A 27,494-nucleotide genomic window follows, 5' to 3' on the forward strand; every position below is an offset into this window, starting at 1 on the left:
TACTTTTAGCTTCAAGTGGTAAACACGTGGGGCCGAGGTGGGGTGCTCTGTCGCTGGGAACACCAAAACGTCACCTTGCATGGTGGTTATAGATTTTGCTAAGATGCTCTCTTTGGTTCTACACAAAGCTGAGTATATTTTGACCGGTGTATCCTGGTATCTATACATACAGAGCTATCCCTCGCCTAACACCGACGTCCCATGATGGTAGCAAGATGAGCCCCAATAGACCCAAAATGTGCTGATGCGCCGAAGAACACCAAACTATGCATCGCTACAAGTAAGCGAACAATGACTGTCGAATCCAGAGCCAATCTGGATCTACGTGACCCTGTTTACATCAGACCCTGCATGCCATTCGAGGCGTACGCCATGGGCTTGATGTTCGGATGCGGCACGGCGTCGAACTGTGTGTACCTAAGCTTGTAGTCAGGGCCGATCTTAATGAAAGCTCCCTTGTTGCTCGTGCTGTCGCAGTAGTTGGGTGCAGAGAAGACAGTGATGCAGCGTCCGTCATGCTCAACCTCATAACCCTCCATGCGAACTTCATGCGATCGAATGATGGCCTCGAGGCCGTTGTTCTCGCAGAAACGCTTGGTGATGTCGGGTCCGAATTGCAGACCGACACCACGCTTGCTGGGTCCACGTCCAGGTGCAGTCTGAGGGTCGGTCCAGAGCATTTCCATCATAAGACCAGACTGGCCCGGTTGTCTCTGCTTGAATCGGTCAAGCTTCCTGACATCGTCCAGTGTGATCTTGTCATCCGAGAACAAACCACCATGAAGGACAAAGTACTTCTTGCCGATGAGCGTTGCGAGGGGCAGTAGTGAGAAGGACTCGGAGAACAGCTTGAAGATGCGCTCGGTGTACTTGGCTCTGCATTCACCCTCAAAGCCGTACATGCGGTTCATATCGTCGGTCTCGTGGTTTCCACGGTTGAGGAAGAACCTATCAGGGTATAGCCACTTGTAGGCGTACAACAGAAGGGCGATCTCGGTAGACCATGATCCTCGGTCGACAAAGTCACCGTTGAACAGGAAGGAGTGCTTCTCAGAAGGCTTGCCAGCAAGCTTGAAGATGTTCATGAGATCGAAGAATTGACCTGAATGTAGTCAGTACCGTCCAACGGCATGTTTCGCCGATTCACCTACCATGTGTGTCACCGCAAACTGTAACCTCATGTCCTTCGTCGACATCGTACTCGATCATGGTTGGCTCCTTCTTGGAGATTTCCATGACAGCAATGATGATCTGGTAGGCGTACTTCTTGGCCAGCTTCTTTCCGTTTTTGAACCTCTCAGTCATGTCTTCGATGAATTCGGGCGTCATCTTGTCTCCCAGCTCTGCGCCGTCGTAGCCAGTCTCCACGATCATGTTGTCGATGTCCAGACCCTCTGCGACCGATGGCGCATCCTCGACCTCGATGGCCTTGAGGAAGGCATCTCTCTTGATGATTTTCTCGCATTCGAGCATGCGCAGCTTCGCGGTCGCATCATTGGGCGCTTTCTTAACAACGAGCTTCCAATCCCTCAGAGCGTCTCGGTGCTTCAAAATGAGGGTGTTGGCCGAGGCGCGGCGGTAGTATGCCTGAATCTACGGTGAGCCTTTGCCGGACCTGTTGTGCGGCATGCCCTACCTTGACATTGTTGGGGTCGAGCTGGATGGCCTTGTCTGCATCTGCAACGGCAAAGCCGTATGCTTCGACCTTCAGATTGGCCTGCGGAAGCGAGTAAGCAAGTGGTCGTGTGCAGCGGCCAAGCCACGTACCTGTGCGCGGTTGGTGTAGAAGGAAGGCTCCTTGTCATAGGTCTCAATAGCCTTTGTGTAGAAGTCTAGCGCAGTAGGCCAGTCGTGGGCCTTGAAGGCGTCGTTGCCCTTGTTCTTGAGCGCTATGGCTTCCTCCTTGACGCCCATGATGCGTCTAAAGTTTGTGCGGCGTGGCGGGGTATAGGATGCGTACGAGTACGGCGCGGGCAGGCGCGATGGGTGGAGGTGAAAACGCGAGTTTGGAAGTAGTGGGCAGCGAAAGATGCTTTCCAAGAATGAAAAGGTGACGCACAACAAATTGTCGCGAGCTGCCAGCGCCTTGAGCTGCTTCCCGCGCCCTAACGAGTTATCAAGCCTCCAAGGTCCCCGCTATTCGCCTTGCCACCGACGCATTGACCAATCGGCGATCCCTGCAGTGGCCTAGCTACCCGCCAGCATGCCTCCCAGAACTCCCAGAAAGGGCCTCGCTACCAAAAAGAAGGTGGAGAAATACATATACTTGAATACAGACAGCGAGGAGATCAGCCCGCCCACCTCTTCTGTCAAGAGCGGCAAATCCGCCAAGAAGAGCAGTCCTTTCAAAGGCGAGAGCACCCACGCAAAGCAACCTCACCGGCGAAGCTGGTCTTTGGCCGAGTCTGACGAGGAGAACATCGATCCGGCAAACCCCCGCGGGCTCCCAAAACCATCTAGCGTAGCGAACCGCGGTCCGCCGAGCCACGACCAGCTGCAACAGAACAGTCTTGCCAACGCTCTTTTCCCACCTGACGAACAAAATTACCTTCCAGCACAAACCGAAGCACCTGCAGCCGACATCACTACAAGCCCTCCGTTTCCGCCCCACTGCCCTGACAGTGCTGTCGAAGACCTGCGCAGACCGATTCCTCTAGACAACCCTGACGCTCAGGTCGAACAGCAGGCCGTTAGCCGCGTTCAAACTTCACAGTGCCCAACTCGCGTCGAGCGCTCCAACTCGGACCGTACCATCACCTCTCACGCCCTCGAAACTTTCCCATCTGACCCTCCAATCTACGAACCCCTCACCAACATGGCCAACATGATCCCCGGCGGCGCCTTCGTTCCACCCAACCAGCAGCGTAACCTGCGCGCTTGCATGGTCTGCTCCGTCGTGCGCACCCAAGCACAGTTCATAAGTGCCGGCTGCCCCAACTGCGAAGACATACTTGAACTCATCGGCAACCCTGAAAACGTCACCGACTGCACATCAGCCGTCTTCGAAGGCTTGATCACCGTCGCAGATACATCGAAGAGTTGGGTCGCGAGGTATCAGAGACTGGAAGGATACGTCCCCGGCGTCTACGCTACACAGGTCGAGGGCATTCTGCCTGAAGAGATGGTTTCGGCTATTGAGGCTGCGGGCATCAACTACGTGCCCAGGGATGGCAGCGAGGACCAGATGATTCCCAAGGACTAGATGTCCAAGAGGTGATATCAATCACTGGCATTGCCGGCGTGGAGAGGAGGAACAGTGAACAGTACGGGCCATTACTTTTGCATCTTTAGCCATGGAGTTTCGGTAACAGGAGCATGCTCAGATGCAAAAATCTTTCAGATACCAGATGAACAGACGCGTACCACTGGAAGGAACCTACTTGTTTCAATCATTGCTGCGCACTGGGGTACGATAAGGTTGGATGCTAGAGGGTGTTGAAGACCCTGTCGACAAAATTTCGGCATCATAGTATGGTAGAGAAAATCGATCCTTCACATACGACCATAGGACGTTGAAAACAAGTTCTCTTGTCTGAACCACTATCTGTCGTGGTACCTTTTTAAGATTACTATTACCCGTTTTCAGCACCCTTACCGCCAACTGCCAAGTACAAACATGACTAACTACTATAAGTCAATTTGTTTAGTTGCCTCCATAGGACTGGATTTGGGAGCAGGTTTCAGGAGCTGTACATACGTGATATGTATATCTGTAGCCTATAGCCCAAAGCTTGCTAGCAAGCCTCTCCTTCTTCTTTTTCTAGACTGCAGCTATTGGCAAAGACGCACGTTCATTCAATCTCGAGCTTCTTTGAGAGAGCGCTCGTCAGGGAAAAGAGCCACAGCAATTAGTCATCCAGGTTGTTAGAGATGCCTTTTTAAAAAAATTAGCCTTTAATTCGTACCAGTATACAACAAGGCTATAGACAGAGTATCCTCCTACAATACACACGTTTAGGTAACTAAGCCAGCACACAGATCCATTAGCTATGTCGTAAATGACCTATAGATAGTATAGGAGCTGGTTATACCAGAACGATATCTGTAAGTTTATCGTAGAAATCCTTTATACAGGTGGGCATTAGGTCGTCGCAACCAGAAGCGTACAATTCCATGTACCCGTATCGGAAAATTGTTTCTCAGTCTCCTGTACTCAACTCTTCCAACATCAAACTAACATGTTTAAACTTTGCCACAGATTTAACAATACCCAGGGGCAGCCATTGCACAATGACTTCATAACATCTATCTTGCGACCGAAGAATCTCGATAACGTGAGGGGAGAGAAAGAACTCTACTGACCGGTTACGATCTAGCGTGTAGTAGGCCGTGTAAGATGTCGTTTTGTCATCGCGCTCATGACCAATACTTGCGGCCCAGGAATGCTCATCGAAAACGACTTTCACTAAAATCAACGGAGTTCTTATAAACAGCTGAGAATCGTCTTTTCGCTTAGCCTCGATATCTAAAGAGTCATCAATAGTAACTCGTCTCGCTGTTTGCAGCTGGCGATCTTCGTGTATAGTGAGGCATTCAGTTAAGAGGGAAACCATGCGGATTTTGCCACTCGAGGCCCAGCTCCAAGTGCGAAACTTCAGGTCCCGAAATTCTGTACCTTTTTCTAAGAGGAGTAGAATGCTCACTAAATATAATATCTGTTGTACCGAACTAAATTGATTTTGCTGTGTCCTTTGCTTGCTGCGCTGACTCAAGGTGCTTACTACTTGCCTGAACATTGCTTACTATTTGAGCCCTGCCACAGTATCGTCGCCCTTGGGTCAATGAGCACCTGCATCAAGTAGCATCTTGACCACCTGCTCGTGGCCCCCAGATGAAGCTGCATACCGTGCGTTGCCGCACTCTCCACCCTGCGCGTCGACCTCGGCGGCTCTGTCGAGCAGCATTTTGACTGTCTGATAGTGTCCAAAGAATGACACTAGTATAGGCGATGGCCAGGCAAAGTCCAAATGCAGGAGTGCTTGAGACACACTTTTGAGAACTCGAGGGTCCGATTTCCTGAGAACGAGAACGAGTGGCATTGTCCCGTGCCACTCTAGTGTGGGTAATGCAATTGGGTCTCCTTTTCATGACATGCACGATGCAAGAATTAGGTTAAATTACCACCTAAGCAAAGCTTGTAATGATAGGGTTGTAAAAAGTAGTACAGAGTAGACTATCTAGTTCAAAAGCAGAGTTAAGATATTTTAATATCAGAGTTAATTAACAAGGTTAAACACAAACTATAAGAGTTGTGTTTCTACAATCTATATACTAAGAAGATATAATGCTTATTAACAAGTAACTAGAGTTAGTTGGTCTAATAAGATACATAAGGGTGCTTATAGACAAGCATAACGTAGATTATTTTTAATAAAGGCTACTCTATTACACCACACTAAATATACATAAAGAGAATAAGTATTATAATGTAGAAGAGAAGTTTTAGTATATTTTAATAACTATAAGCTATGTCTAATGAATGCGTGACGAAATATTTTGAGGATCTCGGCCTTATGCATCTGATTCCGCCAGTCTTAGCCCCGATTCAGTTTCCTGAAGCCGCACTTTGACCTTGGTACTATGCTTCTGCATATCACCGACGTTGTCAAAACATTGGTCGTCTTCTTTATTCGACTCCAGTCCATGATACATGAGAGCAAGTGGCTCGGACTTCCAAGCAGCAACCTTGTACTTGAAGGACTGATGTATCGTGAGGACGAGGAATACAATTGTCAACAGGAGTATAAAGCCCAGAAATGTGAGCCACGGCCATCGAACCCTAATGTAGAGTTCTAAGGTCCATGCTGTGCCGACCACGGGCTCCATAGGGCTCAAGTCAAACATGATGTCGTCGGATTTGATCGCTTGTTCTTGGTTGTTGCCATCTGTGCGAATGAACGTTGTCATTGCCTTAGCGATATTGGAGAACATCTCTTTGGAACCAACTGCGTTCACCATCTCCAGCGTGTCCCAGAGGATCGCCGCTGGGGGTGCGTCGAAAGAGAAATTACTCGTAGTATCAGCGCTGAACATGAAAGAATCTTCATCGGCAAAACGGTCGAGCCACTCGACATACCTACTATTACTGAAGGTAAATCTCTGTCTCAAATAATTATAAATTGAGAAGGAGGGAGTTCTCCACACCGTAAACTGCGATGCACTGCTCTTACTATGACCAGGAAGGCTCATATTCCATGAAAGTCCGCTAACAGTCCATGTTCTCTGGGATTGCACCTCATGTTCGACAAGGCTGTCGTTGACAACGGCTGCTTCATATGTTTTCACGCACCAAGACAAAGAACTTTCAACAGCTTCCGCAGATGCATTGAGATCGCTGGCGGATGCGTTCAGCACTGATACGTTGATAACATCCGGCTCTTCAGACGATCGATCTCTTGGCTGTACGCTCGCCGCGATGGTAGAGGCATCGGAAAGAGATTGATTGATCCGGAGCCCGTTGGGTAGCGAAAAGTTGCAATAGGTAACATTCTTGCCATAGCTCTTAGGTTTCCACGACGTTTTACTAGTGAAACAAGATTTTTCTATCATTTGCGTGTGGTCCTCGCAAGAGGAGCATACGGCTAGGGAGTCGAATCTCGGGAACCTGCAGTCATTTGTCGGGCAATCTGGTACAACATCTAGGGTCCCCAGTCTTCTGGAGTTGAGGTAGATGCCAGAATACAATAACCCGCTTAATTCTAGCGGTATGATATCTAACGTTTCTGGATCGTATTTTCCTGGGCCATGGACCCTGGTAAGTGTCTGTGAGTAAGAGCGAGCCCGAGCTATGGTAGCAGGATGTCTCGTAAGTGTTGAACGCGTTTCTATTACGATAGTCTGTTGCACCGCTGGACCAATGCCGACTGCTAGAACAGTGAGAGCTGCACCAAGGCAGGCTAATCGCCTTTCAGACTCTATGTTAGCCCATTTTCAAGGATACAGGAGACACAACGCACCTGCTCCTGAGAACCCAAAGTAATTGCAGAGCGCCCCAAGGACCTCGGCTAGCAGCATCATAAGTCGTCAAAATGCCTAATGAGTGCTCCTTTTTCGCGTAGTTGATCCAAATTGATTGGCTGATGCATGCGGCAGCTGGTACGAGTAGAAATCCTTTTGTAATAGTTGAGAGCAGAGCCACAGCAGAGTTGAGTGTGATACCATAACGCCAAGCTGGCTGCGTCTTGCCATCAAACGCTATGAGCAGACCAACTATTCCACAATACCCAATTAGGCTGCACAAACATGCAGCCATCTCCCAGCCCCACTCCCTCAAATAGTGCATCCATCGCTTATAGAGGGTAGCAGTGGGCTGTGTTTCCGCGCGTAGACTCGATTTTGCTGTGTCCTTCGGCGACGTAAGAGGACGCAACTCGATGTCCGGGCCTGGATCAAACCGTGTGAGAGCCTCGGGCATGGCTGACGTTGTGTAAGACGAAGGCGTCATCCCAGCAGCAGAATTTGATAACTGTTCTTCCGCCCTCTGATCCATGAAGTGACGGGATGGATGATGCAGTCAACTGGTATCATTCGAAAGGGGGCGATATCAATGTGGTGGTGGATATGAATGACGCACTCAACATATATAAGGTATGGCATGTTATGAGTGTCAAGGTAGATGCTGGTTTGGGGTATAAGCGTGATGGCCGGCCTGATAAGCCTGCAGCGGAGGTTGAAATTTCCGCCAATGACGACGCGCAGATACTCTTGTATGGAAAAAATGCAGAGCAGCAATTGGCCAGAGCTCTGTGTTGGGCGTCTAGGCGCCCTGTGCTAATTAAACATGATCCGAGTCAAATACAGGGCATACCGCTGTCCTACAAGCTCAAATTATGGTTCTTCTAATTACAACAGAATAGACAATAGTTGTTCCTAGTCAGAGCGCTGCATAATGCTCAGTACTGTCTATGATTAAACTGTACGCTTACAGTGTGACGACCCGACATGCCACTGTCATCGAGCGATAAAATTTGGGCCTTCCTCCTGCACGCGAGGCAGTGTTCTCCCATCATTATCGATCCCAGCACCGTGACTACAAGATCGCTTCAGGCGCTTCAGAACGATGGTCAACGCAAGTAATGGACATAGTTGATAGGCTTCGACGTACAGGTCTCAGCGGGGTGGTCAGCCTGCCACAACTGGTTGTCTGTGGGGATCGGTCGAGTGGAAAGAGCTCTGTTTTGGAAGCAATCACTGAGATACCGTTCCCGCGCAAGGAGAACCTTTGCACAAGATTCGCAACAGAGATCATACTACGCCGTGATCCGACGTCTTCAATCGAGATCGCAATCAACCCCGACAAGAATCGCCCTGAACACGAACAGAAAGAACTCCGATCATTCAACAAGACCATCACAGACTTTTTGCAATTACTGGCTATTATTCAAGATGCCACAGCTGCCATGTATTTTGAGGTTCACCAGCCCGACGACAGCGGCCCAGACGTCGTTCCAGATGACGACGCGGCATGGGCGCAGGTTGGCGAGCAGATGGCCAAGGCGTGGGCCAACGTCGAGGCACGGGCGCAGAACCCCTTCCAGGAGGGGGAGAGAGACGAGGTAAACCCGTGGTTGGAGTGGACGCAGTGGCTGCCATATTTGGTCGGCATGGAGCGGCCCGAGCTGATGAAAGAATTCATGGTACGCTATACCACCGTATTCTTCATACGCTCTCATGGCGTAGAATTTCAGTGGAGCTCAGCAGTGAGGTAGTGCCGTCGAAAGTGTTCACCATGCTATTTGGCGTAACTCATGTGACTGGGCAAGCACAGCAGGGGTAATCGACCAATCATGCTATCATACCTTGTTCATGAACTTACGCCCAAATCAGGCGTATTGCACAGCACCTACCGTACACGAACACGTAGCGATTAGGGACGCGATCGCACAGAAGACGCCCCTCAGAAGTAGTACCAATTTTGGTCTGCTTTGAACAACTACCTGCAATTATCCAGTGGTCATCTTTGTAACAATCTATTGCAGATACTAGTCTGTAGTATGCTGCTGTCCTTCTTATGAATTACCAAAATTGGAGTATCTGCGCGCCCCCTAGCCTATAACTCGATTTCAGACGACCTCTTGCAAAATTTTAAGTGCGGATCATAGAAAACGCATAGCGGAGGGAAGAATCAATAGACCGATACTATGCTATTCAGGTAACTTAAGTATAGACACAGCTCCAAATTTATAGCCAAAAGCAGCCATGCTTCGATACGTAGCCAGGCGGTACAGTCGATGGCTGGGAGGAAGCCAGATTGTGTTCTCCCCTCCACGTAAGACCCAGTCTTCTCGAAAGGAGACCGCAGAGATCTGTTCAGATGTAGTGTACTGCTTGTTGCAGACAAGCAAGGTGGGATACGTTCCAAAGTTGGTGATGATATGTGACGAGTTGTGGGAGAACTTTAGCGAGGATACAGAGACTTTATTTTAGAGTGTGCAGAGCTTAGTGCCAGTGCCTGCGTCCCACAGCTTAACTGTATTATTATCAGATGCTGACGCCACCGTCTTGCCGTCTGGCAAGAATGCTACTGCCTTAACCTAGCCTTTGTGTCCTTCTGGACTCTGAAATAGCGCGTTGTGCTCTAACTTAAGTTAAGGCAATCTCTTTATACATGCTGGCAATTGATTAACAAATTGCTGCTTGACTATGCTTTTAGTTAGTGTAAACACTGTAACGACACAGGATGATAGAAGGCTCTAGGATGCGTGTGTATCTGCTATGAGGTGTATGGGAGCACTGGGATAGGTAATACAGAGATTCTTCCATTCCTGTAGGTCTTGTACGAGAGGATACTTAAAAACTAATTATCTAAGACTAATTCTTCTTGTTCCTTTATACCTTTAAGTACAGGGGAGTTTAGAATATAGTAACTAGGGTGCAGGAAGGAAACAGAACGTAAAGGGCTGAGTCGGATGTAAGTTAAGGTATAACACTTCTGGGAAACTGGTGCTTTACAAGTTTAGGATTATAGATAGCATTTTCTAGGATATTAGTGCCACATAATAGTCCTAATATAATTACTTTACACTGCTCTTGTATATGTTCTGTTGTGTAGTCTTAGGGTTTTAGTTTTGCTGTTTGATTTCTTCTACTCTGTCCGTAATCGTCACCCGTACCCTACCCCCCAGTTTTTGGATAGCGCTAACCACACGCTTGACCTCACGCTCGATCTCACGCTCTAGCTCGCACTTGACCTCACGCTCTAATACATGCTTTAATACACGCTCTCTGCCACAATGCCAGCTCAACCGGAGCGGCCAGGACGAAGAAACGGGTTGAGGTAAAGTATGAGATAGAGCGATTGAAAAATGGCTGCAAGGGTAAGCGCTAAGGAGGCTGGGATTTCTCAATGGAAGCACTAGGGCCGGGATAGCAATGACCTTAGCGAAGGGGGCTTAACCAACTCAAAGCCACCCTCCACCAGGCTGTTCTGCAAGGCCGTCTGATCCTTACTTCCGAATTGTCCTATGTTCTGCATTCCTGCATAAGGCAGTTAGTCTCTCTAACAGCGAGAAAGACTACGGCCCAAGTCAGTACCTTTTTTTGTTGATAGATGTGAACTAAGACGAGAAGGTTTTCAGCTGTGTTAAGGAAGTGGTCTCATACATCACAACGTGCTAGGACCGGTTTCCCTTGCGGAGCTTTGTCGTCTTCTGTCTGTGAGTGCGTCAATGGGTGAATCTTTGCAGCATCCTCCGGCAAGGACTATGGCGAGGCTGATTTCGCTGTCAAACGCTGTGTCAATGCCGTCAAATGCCCCTTCAATCCGCGACCTGACGGACTCAGCAGGAATCCGAATTCCTGTTGTATCGCAAAGTTAAGGAAGATTGGCACCCTAGGCCGTAGAGTTTCTTTCGACTAAAGTGCGTAGTCCCGCAGTTTCACTGGTCAGGAGCGCCAACCCAAACCGAATCAACCAAACCAGACCAAACCAAACCGACAACCACGAGCAATTACCCACTATCACAGTGAGGCACACATAACAGGCAGTCCGCCGCGCAGCAACGCCCAAACACGATGCAGATCAGTCTGTGCGACCCTAGCCAATGGAGTGGACCCCATCTCGAGAGATCAGAACGCCTACTCAAAAAGTCGAAACGGCGCTCGACAAAGAGCAAACCCACATGGAATTGGAGGGAAAATGTGAACTTCTGCTTCGCCAATAGAGTACAGCCTACTGTGGGAGCATTCATCCAAGAATCTCTGCCACAGATCCGTAGTGTCAATGATCACATGGTAGTGGATGCGTTCGCCGCAGTCTTGACAACGGAAGCCAAGGAGAGTGGACCAGAGCTTGTTGAATCTCGGATATCGCTGCTTGTATCATTCAGTTATGCAATCTTGAAGAAGCCGGATTTGCAAGTGAACCATGCAAAAGACTGGCGCAATGGCGCATTGATTGCTCACGCGATCATAGACGATCTAGTCCGCGAGGGCATGAAGCCGGTGCAAGCTACAATTTTACTCATCATGTGTAAGTGTATCTAGCGTCATGGTCACTCATTAGCTAAGGGACGTCAGCTGGGCCCTATCGTCCCTACCACTACCGGTACATGACGGAGACTTCTCGAAACTACTGGGTGCAGCAATTGAAGGGCTTGCATGCTCCCTTAGACCACGACGGTGAGAGGAACAACATTTGTCTCGCAAAGCTGCTCCCTGAGTTAGACAAATTACTACAGTCTGTACACATGTCATTTATCTGAGTTGTCGTCTGACAATAGCAGACTCGAAGATGTACATACCGCCCTTGGTTAAGATTCACGTGTACCACCTGCTTCCCAGAGCCCTAATCAACAAACGACGCCACTGATACTGTCAGTCCAAGACAAACAACGAGCACCGTTTGTGAACCGCTACTATATACGCAAAACAATGCATCTCGATCACCACAGATTGTAACGCTATTGCCGATGGGGACGGGATCGAGCATAACAGATCTCGCGCACACAGACCTCTACTCTCGACCGACAGCAGCATTGCTAACGGATGAGCAGGGGAATGGATGCTCCAATCTGAGCCTACAGCCACTTCAGGATAGCAGCAATGCTCAGACGAGTTTAACCACCTCAAGGCCCCAGAACCTGAGCAGCGCAACAACCTCAAGTTCGTCACGGGTTCCAGGCATTATCTCTGACCCTTTGGCACTGCAAGTCGATTTTGAGCTGCCCGTGGTAAGCGTGCATATTTTGAATGCAGTTTATGACCACCGGCCAGAAACGAATCAATGTAATGAGGGCTGGCGCATACGACAACCGCTTGCACAGAGCAAGGAACGTAGATCTTACCAAGCAAGGCACGTTAAGAGAGCCTCATTACCAGGTATCGTGGATCCAGGAAGCCGAGCATGCGTTCAAATTGCGACCGAAAATCTTGTGGCTGAGCCTCTGGCTGATCCTCCAACAAAAACCCACCAATTGGAGAGTCACTTATGCCGCAATTATAGCTCCTCTACCAGTATGGAAAGACCTCTTATAGAGAACAACTCTCCAGTGCCACAGGAAATCAGGATAGATGTCCTTATTGAAACTGGAAATCCTTGTGTTGTGGACATCAAGGAAACAGCGTTGTTGTCACCTTGTCAGCTTGGTAAGACCACAGCGATGTCTACGTTAAAGAACGAAGTCGGCACCTTTGGAAATGTCCGCAGCCTAAGCGATGGAGTCAGAGAGCTCTTGTGGCAGCCCCTCGACAGCGTGCCAGCAAGCCCTAACGGCAGCGCTACAGTAAAGAGGACAACGGCGGATGTTAGCACTCATGCACAAGATGACTGGCTACAGACCTTTTCCCACGTGGAAGAGATCAACCCCAGCGACGTAGTTGATAGCGTACTCAACAGTTGGGACAATAGGTTCAACAGGTTCTTTCGAGCCAGCCTGTCCACTCGTACAAATGCTGCTCTCAATATACACAATCTCACAAACGTGTACAACACAAGATTTCCATATGCGTCACAGCAATTCTTCAGTCGTATCTCTGTCGAGTTGCCATATGAATCAGCAATATTCTCCTTGGTACAATGTGGCGACATTGATGGCACGAGAACGCTACTTACGAGTGGAAAAACGTCACTTGATGCAGTCGATCCTTACGGGCTCGGACTCTTATATGTAAGCAGTTCTAGAGCGGCACTGTCACGCTATCTGACCGTGAATACTAGTATGCTTCTTACTACTGCTGGAGAGGACACAGCCCTATTGTCTCCTTCAATATGTGCAAGGCCCTGATAGACATGAGCGTTAACGTGGCTTGGTGCGATGAAATCGGGAAGTTGGTGCACAAAGACTCCGCTTGTCTGATCTTGTTATTTCCAGCTCAGCACGCCAGAAGAAACAATGCTGGACAACATCTTGTGTTCCAGAGCGATGGGACACCACTCTTCACGGGACATGATGTCAGCTTTCGCTGACATTGCATATCTGTTCAAATCGAATACAACGGACCTCCGGACAAAGTACGTCGCAAGTCGTGAGTTCACAGAAGTACATGAAATCCTCTTGAAGCTCAATGACGACGACGATGGTCTAAGCAATTCCCTCAGATCACTGAATGCTCAAGGTGAACTTCCTAGCGTTATCGATCGTCCAGACCATCGAGGCAGGAGCCCATTGGCTTGGGCAATTGAGTATGGCTGGGCAGACGCTGCTAGGATGCTGATAGAGTTCGGTGCAGACTCCAATCAGTCGAGACATTCAGTCAAAGGCGCATCGCCGCTTTTACACCTTGCCGTTGCTGGACCGAATTTGGGACAGTTTCGAGAAGTTATGAGAATCTTACTCAGGGCAGGGGCTGACATCAATGCCAAGGATCATAAGGAATGGACTGCGGTGCATGTGGTGGCTTCATGGAGCTCGGGTGATATGATGGTAGATCTTGTCAAGGAGCACCCGGACTTGAGTGCGGTCACCAATACCGGTCACTCAGCGCTTGATCTTGCGGTTGACGCAGGGGCTGACGATCTTATGGTCGTACTTCTGCGAGGTTCTTCTTGCTACGAAGGATGAATGAAACCGGATTTATGCAGCCGAGCAATTAGACCTAGTCGCGTGCAGTCCTGACAAGAGCCATGAGGTTGAACCCAAGGTTGTGACCTCGCTCTCGTTCAATGTAACCTCGCACAACTGCCATGCTAGCCTCGCTAAGCAGATCATCGTCGTGGTTCAACAGTGGCCCTTTGTCGATTGGGCCTTTTCTATCACCATCAAGTTCGAGGATGTGGGAATGTCTGTTCTTGACAAAGCACACGTAGTGATAATCAACCTCCTCTTCCGCGTCTTCTGGCACATTGCTGTCACCTGCCATAGCAGCTTTGCTGTATGTTTCTTCAAGCCTCGCGGAGGCTTCTAGAGTCCGTGCGAAGTCTCGTGGTGGTACATTTCGATGACGAAGAAGTTCTGCTAGGAGAGAATCTGGATCTGAAAAGGGGTAAGTCAGATGTACTTCTTCCAAAGTTGAACAGACTCACCAATGAAACTCACTGCATCCCCATTGCAGACAGCATGGAGAATGGCATAAAGGCCACAGGCATTATTGATTGTCTGTTTGAACCAGATCGTACCATCCGCATCAGGCCCAGTGTTTTCTTCTCGATCCGCATCTTCAATAGATCTGTGGGTTTCGTACGTCTCTGAGGTAGGGAAGATAAGAATGAGTGCCAGTGCTGGGCGCGGAAACGATGCCACGTCGTTGAGTGACAAGACCTCTTGGAATGACAGAGCTTCGGAGACTCCAAGCTGATGAATGAGCAAGGTGAAGACATCGGGATTAGACTCAAGGGGAACGAAGTGCTTTGTGTAGCCACTCATAGTTGTGGATGAGTGAATAGCGTATAACTGGTGACCACAGCAACGCACACATCTAGCGGCACATCGAGGCAGTAATCTTACACACCACGTGACCGCCAAGCTTAACGACTCCACCGTCATGGCGAGAAACACTGTCCTGAGATGGGATCACTCCCAGCTGACCTCAGTTTCTACCTCCATATCTGGTCGTCGCTCCATATACTTCTGTGCTCAGCAGCTTATCCTCACGGAAGCTATGACAAGTAATGTGTGACAGCATTTACTAGCAATCAAGTCGAGGCTTTTCTCCTCTGTCCTACCCAATAGGCTACCGGTAGGTCATGGCAGATCATAGTTTAGTGCAGCACAATCAGCCACAAGCCTCGCTGTTCCGCGAACCAATTCGTCACCCCAAGCCGATCACTGTCTCCGCTCCAGCAAACGTGTGCAATTCGAACAGCGTTTGGCACAGGCGGAGAGACTCGCGCTCCAGCGACCCCTTGCGCCCTGCCGCGATTCAGGACGCCGTCTTATACTCGTCGCGATGCTACAGCACATAGTCTAGCACCAGCCGCGTCTTGATGCTGCCGTATGCGGTTCAATTTATGGCGAAATTGGCTCACGGTCAACACGTGAAGAAATGTGTACATCGCACGTAGTGCAGCTCGAGGTTTTTTTGCTGACGCGCAACCTGGTGCACGAACACGTTTCGAAGGCGGGGCTGCTGTCCTCTCGGCGCTTCTTGACATCCTGCTCAACTTCACTTTTACTGCTTTTTACTCATCCCTCACAGTAATGTCTTTAGTCGGCACCCTAATCTCTTGCACATACTGTGGCAACTTGCTGGACAGAGTTGCACCCGAAGTGCAGAATATCGAATGCCAGTGTTGCCAAACGCTAAACCTACGTAGCTCTCGCAACACCCGTCAAGAACGGTGGTATGCTGATAATTTATAACGAAGTGAGAAGACCAGTAAAGTTTTCGGGCCTACTCCATGCCCACCCTGAGTTTCCTGTTCGAGCCTAGCGTGCCCGCTCCATTTCCAGTGGGAATGGGCCGCCCTACTTGGGTAGATAGATAGATATCCTCAAATCACTTCACCAAAAACATACTTCCGAACAGCCTACAATCGCGTCAGCGGAGAAGTGGGTACGCCGAGACTCAGTCCTCACCATAGGAAGGACACCCGGATGTTGCTGCATGCGAGCATACACCTTCCGATATTGCTCAACGGTTTCGTTCACAACCCGAGCCTTTGTCGTTCGTCCATTGCAAATGGCTTTCATCTTCAGCTCCAGCTACACCTGTCATTAGCAGCTCGTGATGGATATGGATCAAGGACATTATCTTACCTCCTTGCGCAAAAAGGGCTTCATCAAGTTAGTCTCAAACCCCATGTTCTCGTGGCCTTCAACCAAAGCGACCCCTAGCGTCGTGGGTATAAATTCCCGAACACCTGTTAAAGCGCCACCGCTACCAGCACCGCTATCTCTGCCGCCTCGACGACGGGCTATTGCAGCTCTACCTCTACGACCATTTCTGACTCTCGCTTGATCTGGCACGGCGACAGCATTGTGCCAGGAGTAATGGCATAGACCGTCTGAATTCAACATTCTAAGTGGATGTTTACTGTGACTGACCGGTCACTAAAGAGGCCAGATCAAGTGAACGAATCCTTGATCGGTCAAAAATGTCGAAACACGGTTTTAGGCAGACGGGTCGGTTGATCAGGACTCGGGCTGTGAGACAGGGGTTACGATAAGATAAGCGAAGGGAGCAACTAGAGCCGATCAGCTGTAGCTCGAGCCAACCGCAACGTTCACTCACTGCAGCATTGACCCCGTGAAGCTTGGTCGGCATCACCCTCTGTCCCGTAGTTGCAATTACCATCAACAAGGCGTGCGTGTTTCATGAGCGTAGTCGAGAATGCTGCGCCAGCCTTAGGTGCCCCGGAAGATGCCCCCAGGCCGAAGCAACACGAACCCACGGTGATGGATGGGCTGTCTAGCTCCAAGATCACGGGTATGGGCCCATTTATCAATATGGCGATCAAGCCTTGTGCTGACAAGACTAGTCGAGTACCATGATCCTTCCGGCGTGTTTCCATTGGTACAAGAGGACCTAGCTGCTCGACTGCCACTCCGGAATCTGCATTGGAAGGCACATACCAGACCTCTGAGGTCGATTGACTCCCTCCACGTGGATCTTGTGCCAAGCCAAGAGACTGCACAAGACGCAGGTACCGCTCAATCCACATTGGCGCCTCCTGCACAAGGAGTGCCGAACCGTACCACGGAGGAGATGATGAGACCACAGGCCAAAGAGAAGGAAAGGCGACATCAGATTCCAGGCCTAAGACGGACTCCATACTTAAAGGTATATCTCTTACGATGCGATGATTCTGAGACCTATAAAGGCACAGCACGCAAACAACTACGTGAGTGGATGAAAGATCACACGCCACCAGCTCAGAGCAGTTCGGCCAGCACACAAGAAAACCACGACGCCTACGAGTGGATGATCATCCATGTTGTTCTTCCCGACACTCCTGCAGCAAGTCAGCCGCGTGGATCGGGAAGTGCGGCCATTGGAGAGAAAGAGAAGGGTGGCACAGCCTCAGTCTTCAAACGAGCATCGACTACTATCCTCGAAAAGATTCGCGCAGACTTTAACATTGCTTCTAAATCTGCGCCTGATCGGATTGCTCAAGTACGGCTGAAGAAAGAGAGGGTACCACCCCAGATGTTGCCGGCTGCAGGCTCAGTCACAGCTCCGTCAGCTGCTGAGACTCAGCAAGAACACGATGGTGCCTGGACTGATGTTATCACCAAGTTCAAAATCTTGATACTCTCTTCTTTCGACCTTCGTGTCAGCCAGTACGAGGAAGATATTCGCAAGAACGATGCGCAGCGCTCCTTCCCAGGCTGGAACTTTAATACGTTCTTCGTATTGAAGGAAGGACTTGCGCGAGGATTCGAAAGCGCAGGCCTTGTTGATGATGCGCTGCTTGGATACGACGAACTATCCATTGGGCTTGATACTGTTATCCAAGACCAGACAAATGATGGTAGCGCGTTGCAGATGCTCGGCCATTCCGAGGATCTGTATGAGCAAGTGGTGAAAGTGTTAGAGCAGTCACAAGAAGAGCACAGCAACAGCGAAGATTATGTGCATTTCCATGATGACAAGCCGATAGACGCTCAAAAGAAAGACTATCGAGGGCTCATCCTAGCTAACAACATCTCGATATTCGAGTTCAGGGTGTACATCTTCGCACGTCAGATGTCGATTCTTCTCAGGATGGGCAACTCACAATCGGCTCGAGCAGACCTTGCGAACAAGCTTCAGCCACGGCCAAACGCCAGCGTCACACAAAAATCAGTCGATGACAGTCATCTTGGGACAAGATCGAGTGGCCAAGCAGTTGATACTGAAGACCTGCTCTCGCTTGCTGAGCTCTGTACTCGAGCACTCAACTTCATCACGTTTGCGGGTCGTCTGTTGCGAGAAGACCTGACCAATGGGTGAGTGGTCTCCTCATCTTCTTTTGCGGCATTACTGATACCTTCGATAGTGCAAAAGCCCACGGAACCATTCTGCCTGAGCAGTTGGTGGATAACCTGGTGCGATCATGGACTTTTTCTGCCCTGGACCAAGTGTTGCGAGAAACCTCGACTTCGTCGCTGCCATTCACAAAATCTTTCAGCGACGTAACTACCGCGTCGTCCGGTAAAAGCCTATCCTTCAGCGGTCGCAGCAAAGAACAGAAGATGAGTGTTTTGGAACCCAAGTCAATGATGCACCCGTCCAGATCTTCATCTCGCTCAGGTTCGACAGATCCTCCATACCTCCAGCCAACCACAAGCGGCCAAGTAGTATATGAGAACGGACAGTACCAAGATCGGCCAGCTTCAAATCAGCCAAACACGATTAACCAGTCAAAGAATGGTCTTATGGATTTAGCTGGGCAACGAGCGCAGCTTATTGGCATCCAACGAAGACTGCTTGAGCACATTGGAAAAACATTAGGATGGGCCGTCGGGTGGGCCGCTATACTTCCATCGCTCAGCCAAAGTGAGGATTTTACTGAAGTACACCTTAACAGCGACGAGGAAGAGGACGAAGCAGTAGCAAAAGAATCTGCAGATGTCAAAGATACTGAGGAACCCACTCGTGCCACCTCTGGTATCTCTGCCACTGCCCTTATCGGCGCCCTCACATCGGTTGACCACTTCCGGCAATTCTATGAGACTCTCAGTGACCAGATATTTCAACATTACAGAGCCGCTGGACAAGTCAAATCTGCAGAAAGTGTCACAGGCGACTTAGCAGCCCTTCGATACGAGCTCGGCGACTTCCGAGCGGCGGCCATGTATTTTGGTAGCATGGCAGGTATAACGAGCAAAGGCTCCCCAGATGCTAGCCTTTCGCTTTATGCCAAGAGCAGATGGAACAGTGTTGTAGCCACTATGTTGAAGATGTACGCTCGCTGTCTGAAGAAGCTCAACCGTAAGGATGAGTACATTCGGACACTGCTTGATCTTCTTGCAAGATCTTCCGCAAGTAGGATATCTCTTAGCAGTTCATCGAGGCGAGCGAGCGACGATGACACCTCTTCCATGCCGCAAAACTGGCTCAACGACGACAGAGTCGACACCGGTGGTGTGCTCAACGAGCTTGTTACTTACTCACAACAGCTCCCTTATGATGTGTCGGTCCAGATGGCCGACTACTTCACCGATGTCATAGTTGAGCCATACGTACGGCACTACGAAGACAAGGATGGCTTTCAGCTCCGTCTCCAGTTCAGACACATTCTCGAAGACGAAATTGAAATTCGCGCAGCTAAGATTCGACTTGTCAGTGCCGACTCGACGACTGCCAAAGATGTTTGGCTCAAAACTCCAGAAGCAATGACAATCAAGAGGGGCTTGACTCGCGTGTGGCTCGGATGCAATGTAAGTAATGCAACGAAAGAGTATCACAAGGTACTGATATATGACAGGTGAACACAGCTGGCCCCTACACTGTTGATAAAATTGTCTTTGAAGCGAAGCGCATTGTTTTTGTTCACGAACCTGTCAGCAAGACAGAGGCTCCAACACCTCTTGGTATCATCGCTTCCGCATCTGTAACTTCTTTAAAAGCTGCAAAGAAAGCCCGCATCCAATGCTTTTCCCGCGCCGAGGCGCTTGAGGCGCGTGTCTATCTCTCTCACTTCATACATATCGACAAGCCACGGCATATCGAGATCACCTGCAACACCGGCGCGAACGAGATCGAGCATGCAGAGATTCGACTTAAATCCGCATCAGCAGGTCTGCGCCTACGAACAGCCAATGCGAGCGTAGAGTCGGAAGAGCTCACCATCGAGGACAGCCAGAAGCCTGGAGTCATTTCTATCGGAGCTATGACCGCCAATTCTAGCGTTACGCTGAAGGTACCCTACGATATGGAGACAATCCTCCAGGACCTCACGGTCAAGGCCGAGATCGACTACTACACAACTAGCGGCCAATTCCAGTACTTCTCGTCCTTTATGATTCCGGTCGACCTGCCACTAGATGTCAACGTACACGACCACTTCAAGAGTAAATCATTGTTTTCAAAGTTCAACATCAAAACTGCGAACCAGGTACCGCTGGAGCTACTAGACGTCGAGCTCGAAGGCTCGGAGGAGTTCAATGTTCATGCGCCGAGAAGGTCCAAGCAAACTACGCATGTTTTCCCGAAACAGCCAGTAGCTGTCACGTACAAGATCACGAAAAAAAGCATCGATGCTGAAGAGGGGAGACAAAGCCGACCCTCCAAAGCAGGTCACCTCGCTCTCATGGTTGAATATCGCTGTCTGAATGAAGACGTTCTCGATCGCCTACGGGTGTTATTTGCCAATGCTGTCAAGGGCAGTGCTGTTGCTCGCCTGAGTCGGCTCTTAGTAGCAACTTTCATCGAGCGAGCTGAGCGGAAGATTATACCATATCAGTACGAGAAGATCGCTGTACTCGAGAAAGTCGACATCGGTATTTTCGATGAAGCGGACTGGACAGAATGTTTGGATAGCTTACCGCACTCTGCACGCGAAGAAGCGAGATCCTGGTTGCAGGACTGGTTAAAGGTGAGCCTTTCTCAAAGAAGCCCTGGTAACACACAGCTGACGAGCGAACATAGGACCACAAAACTGTGCACCTGCCCAAGACCAATTCGCCTACTTCACCACCTACCTCTGCTCCCCTCTCACCCCACCCACCTCGTCGCATGGTCATTACAGTCTCCATCCCTCAAACCCACATCTTACACACGACGTCTCTGAATCTCACGTCACCCTCATACAGTCCCAACATCACCATCGTTGGCCACCCTCTCCACGCAACCCTCCGTATCTCGCACACTCGCCGCTGGGCCTCATATGCATCGCTCATTGCGGCAGCAAACCTCGATTCGGCGGTTGATCCCATCGAGTTCGTCTACACGTTAGACGTAGCACCAGATCAGTGGCTTGTGGCCGGCCAGCGACGCGCATTGTTCACGGCTGTGGAGGACGAGGTGAAGGAGTTCGCGATCATGCTTATTCCGCTGAAGGCCGGTAATGTACTGTTGCCGAGTGTAGATATCAGGGCGAGGATCAAGCCGAAGGAGAAAGACGATGGGAAGGGCGGTGAAGAAGAGATTTTGAGTTGCGAGACGGACTACTTGAGCTACGGAGAGAGCGTCATGGTGGTTCCTGATGTGAAGAGTAGCACGGTAGGGGTAGGAGATATGAGTTTGGGTAGTCCAAGGAGTGTCGTTTGGTTGGAAGGTGTGGGGCAGTAAGGGAAAATATCGCATAAGTAAATAGACTCATCAAATTGTACAGTCCTGGGTTCCCCAGACCACCAGCCACTATTAATATCCAGCCTACTGCAGTACATCTTAGCCGTGAGCAACCAGTTTGGGTTTGTTATCCTGGAAATCCCTCCCCACCATCTTGACCTCAACATGCCCCAGTGCCAATCTGAGGATATGCGGCAGCCTCCTCGTGGCTTCGGACATTTACATCGCGGAGCAGAAGCCGCTGCTCTCATACCCCCGCTTCATGTACGGAACAGCTTTTTAGAAGAACTCTAACGCTATTTTCGTATAAGCTAGGACGATACTTGTGGCAACGACTTCGTCAAGTGATGACAAGGCACACACGTGATCGAGTGCATTTGCACAGCAGGAATGCTCCAATCTGGGGGAAATTGGGCTACTTCTAGCACTCTGATCATCTTAACCAAAGTCTGCTCAGCGCTAAGAACCCATGGTGCAAATGAGGCTCTTTCGGCAGATAAATTCCCACTCTGTCTGAAGATATCGGCCACCAGTCACACCAGTCAATGTAATGGCTGCTGGGCAGTAGAGCACCGCCACGAATCAACAATGACTAAATCGACAACAATAACAACAACAGTAGCCTCGATAGTACTGCTTGTGGGGGAACAAATGGATCGACCGCGAATTTTGCGTTTGCCATCACACTGTGCCCTCTTCACTGTGAACATGAACATACCAGACACCTCGCAAACCACGGTGGCAACCAATCCCCACTACACAAATCCAACCCAACAACCCGCTCATCCCATCTCATCGCAGCAAACCCACAACACGCAAAAGAACAGCCTACCGGCATGCCCTGGCCCGAACACCACGAAGCCACGTACCTCACGGCCAGCATTCTCATCTTCGCCGGCTTGCTATGGTTCGCCAAGAAACACAATCCAGACTTCCTCGTAAGCCGTCCAACACACACCGAGGAGGAGCGAGATGGTGAGGATGTTATGTCGGTCTCTTCGGAGGAGGAAGTATACGTGAGTACGAGGTCGAGTGTGGGGGGCTTGGGATTGCCAGGGGGAGGATGAGAAATGAAATGGCTGACGGGAAAGATTGGAAAGGGTGAAAGAGGGTGTAGAAAGCGGTATTGGACAGCGATGATAGATCAAGGAGGTCAAGATACGGCAAGGGGTATGAAAGTATGACTTGTGTTGTACATGCTGGTGTCCTTTATTGACCATCTTTCTTCCAACCGTACATGTGACACGCCAAAACGCCAGGCTAAATGCAGTGCAGATGCGACTCGTGTTACGACTCACTTCGATGGCATGAGGAAAAGCTGAGGCTGCATGTTGATCTTGCAGAGCTTGGCGATACATCCAGACAGCTGCAGTAGCGTCTGTACACCTTCGAGAATGCGCATATGAGTGAACCCAATCTCTTTGATGAACTCTAGCTTCGCGTGCTCGCTGAGGGTGTCGATGGTCTTGGTGACCCTGAACATGGTGCTGATGATGTCGTGACACGAGTAGCCCAGGTCCCACAGCTCTTTCAGTGTTGTCATTGCATCGTCTATCCTCTGCTCGTGGCACGCTTTGATCATGGCCTGCACCTTGATGGGGTGTGGGCTGTCCACCACCTTGAAGACGTTGTCGGCGTTCAAGAAGCCGAATCCAGCGTGTGTTGATTGAAGGTTATTGATCGCTTGTCGCATGTCTCCTTCAGCAGAGAAGACCAGCGCGGCGAGTCCGTCGTCGGAATACTGTACGTTCTCGGCTTCGCAAACTTGCCTGATTCGGCGGACGACTTGGGCATCGGTGAGGCGGGCGTAGCGCAGGATGGCGCACCTCGATTGGAGTGGCTCGATGATTTTGTTCGATTGGTTGCATGCGAATGCGAATCGTGTTGTAGCGCTGTAGATTTCCATGGTTCTTCTCAGCGCCTGTTGCGCTCCGCTTGTCATGCTGTCTGCTTCGTCGAGGATGACGAGCTTCTGCCTGCCTGGTGGCAGCGTCACCTTCTTCTGCGCAAAACCCTTTATCCGGTTCCGCACAACGTCGATACCACGCTCATCTGAGGCGTTGAGCTCCAACACGGCTTCCTTGTAGGCGTCGCCCAGCAACTGTCGCGCGAGACAGAGGATGGACGTGGTCTTGCCGATACCTGGCATGCCAGAGATGATCATGTGAGGCATGTTTCCGTCCTTTGCGATGATCTTGAGGCGCTCGATTGTCTCTGTATTGCCGACGACATCGTCGAGGTACACTGGACGGTATTTCTCGACCCTGTGTCGCCATCAGTCGTGGTGGAGTGGTGTGATTTGGCGTTGTCAATTACCATGGCAGCTCGTAGTTGGCGCCTCCAGCTGCGTTGGGATTCGCTCGCACGCCCTTGGTGGCGGCAGCTTTTGAGGACTCTCCTTTCGACATGTTGGGCTGTGGCTGTCGACTTTGCTGGAGGGGCTACGCGTGAGACGCGACTTGACGCGGTTGCAGGGGTGCTGCTAGCGGCATCACGTGCGATCTCTCTGGCATCTCAGCTACCAGCCTTGCAAGGGAACAATCTAGCCCTTCGGTCAGAACAAAGCTTGACCAAACGTCATCGGCAGGACGCATGCCATTGGCGATGCGTTGCAAGGGTGGTCTTTGCGGTCTTCCGGACCGTCCCTAGCAGCTTCACAGTCGTTGTCCGAACCCCGGTCCTGGCAGTGAAGATCTCCGTGGCGCCGGCCGCCGGGCACGACTTGTCTACATAGTACATGTCAGATGCAGCCGCGTGCAACGAGCGTCTCGCGCGGCATGCCCAGCTTCAAACATGAACATGCCGACCATGAATATGAACATGCCGACCGTGAACATGAACATGCCGACCGTGAACATGGACATGCCGACCGTGAACATGGACATGCCGACCGTGAACATGGACATGCCGACCGTGAACATGCAGAACATGGCCTCGATGCACCGCGTCGCTGACGCCAACCTGGCACTAGCCCTTGGCGCAGTGCCGGCTTCAAGGCCATGATGACATACATGGGACTGCAATCGAAGGTCGCCGGCGCATACGCAGTCGGACACGCAATACAGTCGGACACGCAACGCATCCGTCACCAGGCACAAGGCAAACGCTTCTCTTTGCGCTTGCCAGTGCAGACTGTCAGGCGGTACCGAGGCATCGAATCTGTCGGTCTCAGGTTTCTTTCACGCATGCGCCACGTTGCAAAGTTGCAAAGCTGCAAAGAGCTCCGTTCGTATGGAGGACAGTGGTCGAGCGCAAGGCTTGACCGGGTTGACCGAAGCGCTCAGGCCCACGAAACGCTTGTAGTCAAATCATGTCTCATGGCAAAGCACCGCCACCGGGCGACGCAATGCGACGGCCAGGCCTCGGACAGGCACCGCTCCTGTTGGCTCGAGGGTTTTCCAAATACTGCAGGGGCGGCGCCTGCTCCCAGACGGTTACGTGGGTAGCCGCACGATCCGACCAGCGTCCGCAGCCCGTGGTCAGCCTCCATGTGCGTCGTCATCACTGGGCTAGGTACTGGCAACTGGTTGATCGCCCCTTGTGCAAATAAGACTTGCAAAGCCCGCGCCTATTCTTCACCACTATTTGTCACCACTATTTATCACCACTATTCTGCCCGTTTGTCCGTCTTCACCGTCGCTAGCTTTGCTCACCTCAACCTTGAACCCTCCCTCGTCGTCACGCATCCAGCAGCCTGTTACGCACAACCCGGGTCAGCCAGTCCCGACTGCGACTTACCGCGCGTCAGATTTCCAGGCGCCACCGCATCAGCCGGGCATCCCACACATATAGACGGCTCTTGGATCGACTGCTGCATTCAGAGACGCCGTAATGAAGTACTCGACATTTCTCGCCGCACACTTGGTGTCGTCTGCGGCTGCGCTGAAGCTTGCGCCACGACAGGTAAGTCTGGTCTTGGCTTTCCCCGGAACGTTGCGAAGCGAGTCCTACCGTTGCGGCCTGAACGCCCGAGCTGCGGCACGCGTCATCCATCCTTGTCTGGAGCCAGACTGACAGCACCAGAACCCTAGAGCAGTAGGCCTTGATATCCAGCGCCGAAATGTTGTCGACCCAGTCGCCCACGATCGGCTGCGCCGGCGGCAAAAGACTGTCCAGGAGACGCTTGACAACCTAGAAACCCTTTACTTCGCAAATGCAACATTAGGCACACCGGAACAAATCTTCCGCTTGCACATCGACACGGGTAGCAGCGACCTGTGGGTCAACACGGTCAACTCGAAACTGTGCACCGAGCGCGGTAACCAGTGCGGCGAGTCTGGGACGTACAGCGCCAACGCATCGTCAACATACCAGTTTGTCAACAATGCGTTCAACATCTCTTATGTCGACGGCTCTGGCGCATCCGGCGACTACGCAACAGACACGTTCCGCTTCGGTGGCCAGACCATCACAGACATGCAGTTTGGCATTGGATACACGTCGAGTTCGCCCGAGGGCATTCTGGGCATTGGCTACACAATCAACGAAGTGCAGGTCAACCGCTTTGGACTGGAGGCCTACCCCAATTTGCCACAGAAGCTGAAGGACGACGGCACAATCGCGAGCGTTGCCTACTCGCTGTGGCTGAACGACCTCGATGCCTCGACCGGCAGCATCCTCTTCGGCGGTGTCGACACGGACAAGTTCTCCGGCCAGCTTAGCACGTTGCCCATCCTGCAGGAATCGGGCGTGTATGCCGAGTTCATCATCGCCCTGACCGACCTGGGCATTGGCAACAACAAAACGGCGCTCTTCTCCCATTCCAATGTTCCTGTCCTCCTCGACTCCGGCTCGTCGCTCATGTACTTGCCTGACAATGTTGTGACGGCTCTTTACACGCAGTTCAACGCACGCTACGACTCCAACCAAGGCGCTGCTTTTGTCGACTGCGGCCTTGCCAACCAGGACGGCTCTCTCGAATTTGGATTCAGCGGCGTCACCATCTCGGTCCCTTACAACGAGCTCGTCATTACGGCTGCCGTCAGCCGTGGACAAGCCGTCTGCATCCTGGGCATTGCACCGGCGGGTAACAGCGTTGCGGTGCTTGGAGACACGTTCCTGCGATCTGCGTACGTCGTGTACGATCTTAGCAACAACGAGATCTCGCTCGCCCAGACCAACTTCAACGCGACCAGCTCGAACGTCGAGGAGATCCAGGCTGGCTCCGACGGAGTACCAGGCGTCAGCCTGGTTCCGAACGCAGTCTCGACGGCAGTCGTTGGTACGGGCGGACCGCGTGTCAACGGCCCAACGATCACAAACATTGTGACGTCGACTGCTGGCGCAATGCCCATGATGACTGCAAGTCCGTGGGCAGCAGGTGCTGGTCTTGCCGGCGCAGGTCTGCTGATGGGGTTCAATGCCTTGTGAACAGCGGAAGTCTCTAACGAGTTTCCTATATCTACTTTTCCGACTGTGTATTCTCAGAGGTGCATCGGGTGGCGTTCAGCATGAGGGGGGCATGTGGATTTGATATCCAGGATGTGCCTATACGGGAGCATCTACATAGACCGAATCGTACATGCTTCGCGCTTTGACATGAGGTCATGCACGTAATTGGACCAAGACATCACGCTGGGTGTGATGGTGAAGTCATGGCTCTCAGCATCGAGTCATGCTTCTTTTGGCGTCATTCCAATACTTTTAGCGTCGATTGAATACGTTCAGCGTTGATTAAATACTGAGCGTTGATTAAATACCGAGCGTTGATTAGATGCTCTCAATGGTAATTAGATGGTTTCAATGGTAATTAAATACTGTAAGTGTTAATTAAATACTGGAAGCGTTAATTAAGTACTTTCAACAATAATTAAATACGTTTGATGGTAATTAAATACTGTAAGCGTGAATCAAACACTTCCAGCGTCAATCAATACTTCCATCGTCAATCAATACTTCCATCG

At 50.8% G+C, this 27,494-nt stretch overlaps 9 protein-coding genes across 9 annotated transcripts, besides 6 other annotated features; 4 read left to right on the forward strand and 5 right to left on the reverse strand.

Annotated features, from left to right (window-relative positions):
- Positions 1 to 335: 335 nt before the first annotated feature.
- EKO05_0008597 (Protein-serine/threonine phosphatase) lies at positions 336 to 1,914 on the reverse strand (the record flags this gene model as incomplete). The annotated part of the gene is made up of 4 exons (XM_038941640.1): positions 336 to 1,102; positions 1,152 to 1,587; positions 1,637 to 1,717; positions 1,768 to 1,914. The coding sequence occupies 4 exons, from the start codon at positions 1,912 to 1,914 to the stop codon at positions 336 to 338; spliced, it is 1,431 nt and encodes a 476-aa protein (XP_038796136.1).
- Positions 1,915 to 2,203: 289 nt separating this feature from the next.
- Positions 2,204 to 3,202, forward strand: EKO05_0008598 (transcription elongation factor spt4; the record flags this gene model as incomplete). The annotated part of the gene is made up of 1 exon (XM_038946577.1): positions 2,204 to 3,202. The coding sequence occupies one exon, from the start codon at positions 2,204 to 2,206 to the stop codon at positions 3,200 to 3,202; it is 999 nt and encodes a 332-aa protein (XP_038796137.1).
- Positions 3,203 to 5,104: 1,902 nt separating this feature from the next.
- Positions 5,105 to 5,374: a mobile genetic element.
- Positions 5,375 to 5,511: 137 nt separating this feature from the next.
- Positions 5,512 to 7,489, reverse strand: EKO05_0008599 (uncharacterized protein; the record flags this gene model as incomplete). The annotated part of the gene is made up of 2 exons (XM_038941689.2): positions 5,512 to 6,904; positions 6,957 to 7,489. The coding sequence occupies 2 exons, from the start codon at positions 7,487 to 7,489 to the stop codon at positions 5,512 to 5,514; spliced, it is 1,926 nt and encodes a 641-aa protein (XP_038796138.2).
- Positions 7,490 to 8,075: 586 nt separating this feature from the next.
- Positions 8,076 to 8,708, forward strand: EKO05_0008600 (uncharacterized protein; the record flags this gene model as incomplete). The annotated part of the gene is made up of 1 exon (XM_038941730.2): positions 8,076 to 8,708. The coding sequence occupies one exon, from the start codon at positions 8,076 to 8,078 to the stop codon at positions 8,706 to 8,708; it is 633 nt and encodes a 210-aa protein (XP_038796139.2).
- Positions 8,402 to 8,623: a mobile genetic element.
- Positions 8,709 to 9,634: 926 nt separating the features above from the next.
- Positions 9,635 to 9,724: a dispersed repeat.
- A 423-nt stretch (positions 9,725 to 10,147) lies between these two features.
- Positions 10,148 to 10,199: a tandem repeat.
- Positions 10,200 to 14,034: 3,835 nt separating this feature from the next.
- On the reverse strand, positions 14,035 to 14,801 carry EKO05_0008601 (Ubiquitinyl hydrolase 1; the record flags this gene model as incomplete). The annotated part of the gene is made up of 2 exons (XM_038941753.1): positions 14,035 to 14,411; positions 14,462 to 14,801. The coding sequence occupies 2 exons, from the start codon at positions 14,799 to 14,801 to the stop codon at positions 14,035 to 14,037; spliced, it is 717 nt and encodes a 238-aa protein (XP_038796140.1).
- A 1,067-nt stretch (positions 14,802 to 15,868) lies between these two features.
- On the reverse strand, positions 15,869 to 16,178 carry EKO05_0008602 (DNA topoisomerase; the record flags this gene model as incomplete). The annotated part of the gene is made up of 3 exons (XM_038941694.2): positions 15,869 to 15,904; positions 15,954 to 16,079; positions 16,134 to 16,178. 3 exons carry the CDS (start codon positions 16,176 to 16,178, stop codon positions 15,869 to 15,871), a joined length of 207 nt encoding a protein of 68 aa, XP_038796141.2.
- Positions 16,179 to 16,691: 513 nt separating this feature from the next.
- Positions 16,692 to 21,591, forward strand: EKO05_0008603 (uncharacterized protein; the record flags this gene model as incomplete). The annotated part of the gene is made up of 5 exons (XM_038941727.1): positions 16,692 to 16,803; positions 16,856 to 18,305; positions 18,356 to 19,739; positions 19,787 to 20,896; positions 20,950 to 21,591. 5 exons carry the CDS (start codon positions 16,692 to 16,694, stop codon positions 21,589 to 21,591), a joined length of 4,698 nt encoding a protein of 1,565 aa, XP_038796142.1.
- Positions 21,592 to 22,174: 583 nt separating this feature from the next.
- Positions 22,175 to 22,209: a tandem repeat.
- A 676-nt stretch (positions 22,210 to 22,885) lies between these two features.
- EKO05_0008604 (replication factor C subunit 4) lies at positions 22,886 to 23,999 on the reverse strand (the record flags this gene model as incomplete). Its single annotated transcript, XM_038941611.1, has 2 exons — positions 22,886 to 23,855; positions 23,908 to 23,999. The coding sequence occupies 2 exons, from the start codon at positions 23,997 to 23,999 to the stop codon at positions 22,886 to 22,888; spliced, it is 1,062 nt and encodes a 353-aa protein (XP_038796143.1).
- A 382-nt stretch (positions 24,000 to 24,381) lies between these two features.
- Positions 24,382 to 24,522: a tandem repeat.
- Positions 24,523 to 25,422: 900 nt separating this feature from the next.
- Positions 25,423 to 26,961, forward strand: EKO05_0008605 (uncharacterized protein; the record flags this gene model as incomplete). Its single annotated transcript, XM_038941675.1, has 2 exons — positions 25,423 to 25,494; positions 25,615 to 26,961. The coding sequence occupies 2 exons, from the start codon at positions 25,423 to 25,425 to the stop codon at positions 26,959 to 26,961; spliced, it is 1,419 nt and encodes a 472-aa protein (XP_038796145.1).
- Between the last annotated feature and the right edge of the window lie 533 nt (positions 26,962 to 27,494).

Source organism: Ascochyta rabiei, chromosome 15, assembly GCF_004011695.2.
Source record: "Ascochyta rabiei chromosome 15, complete sequence".
Classification (NCBI taxonomy): domain Eukaryota; kingdom Fungi; phylum Ascomycota; class Dothideomycetes; order Pleosporales; family Didymellaceae; genus Ascochyta; species Ascochyta rabiei.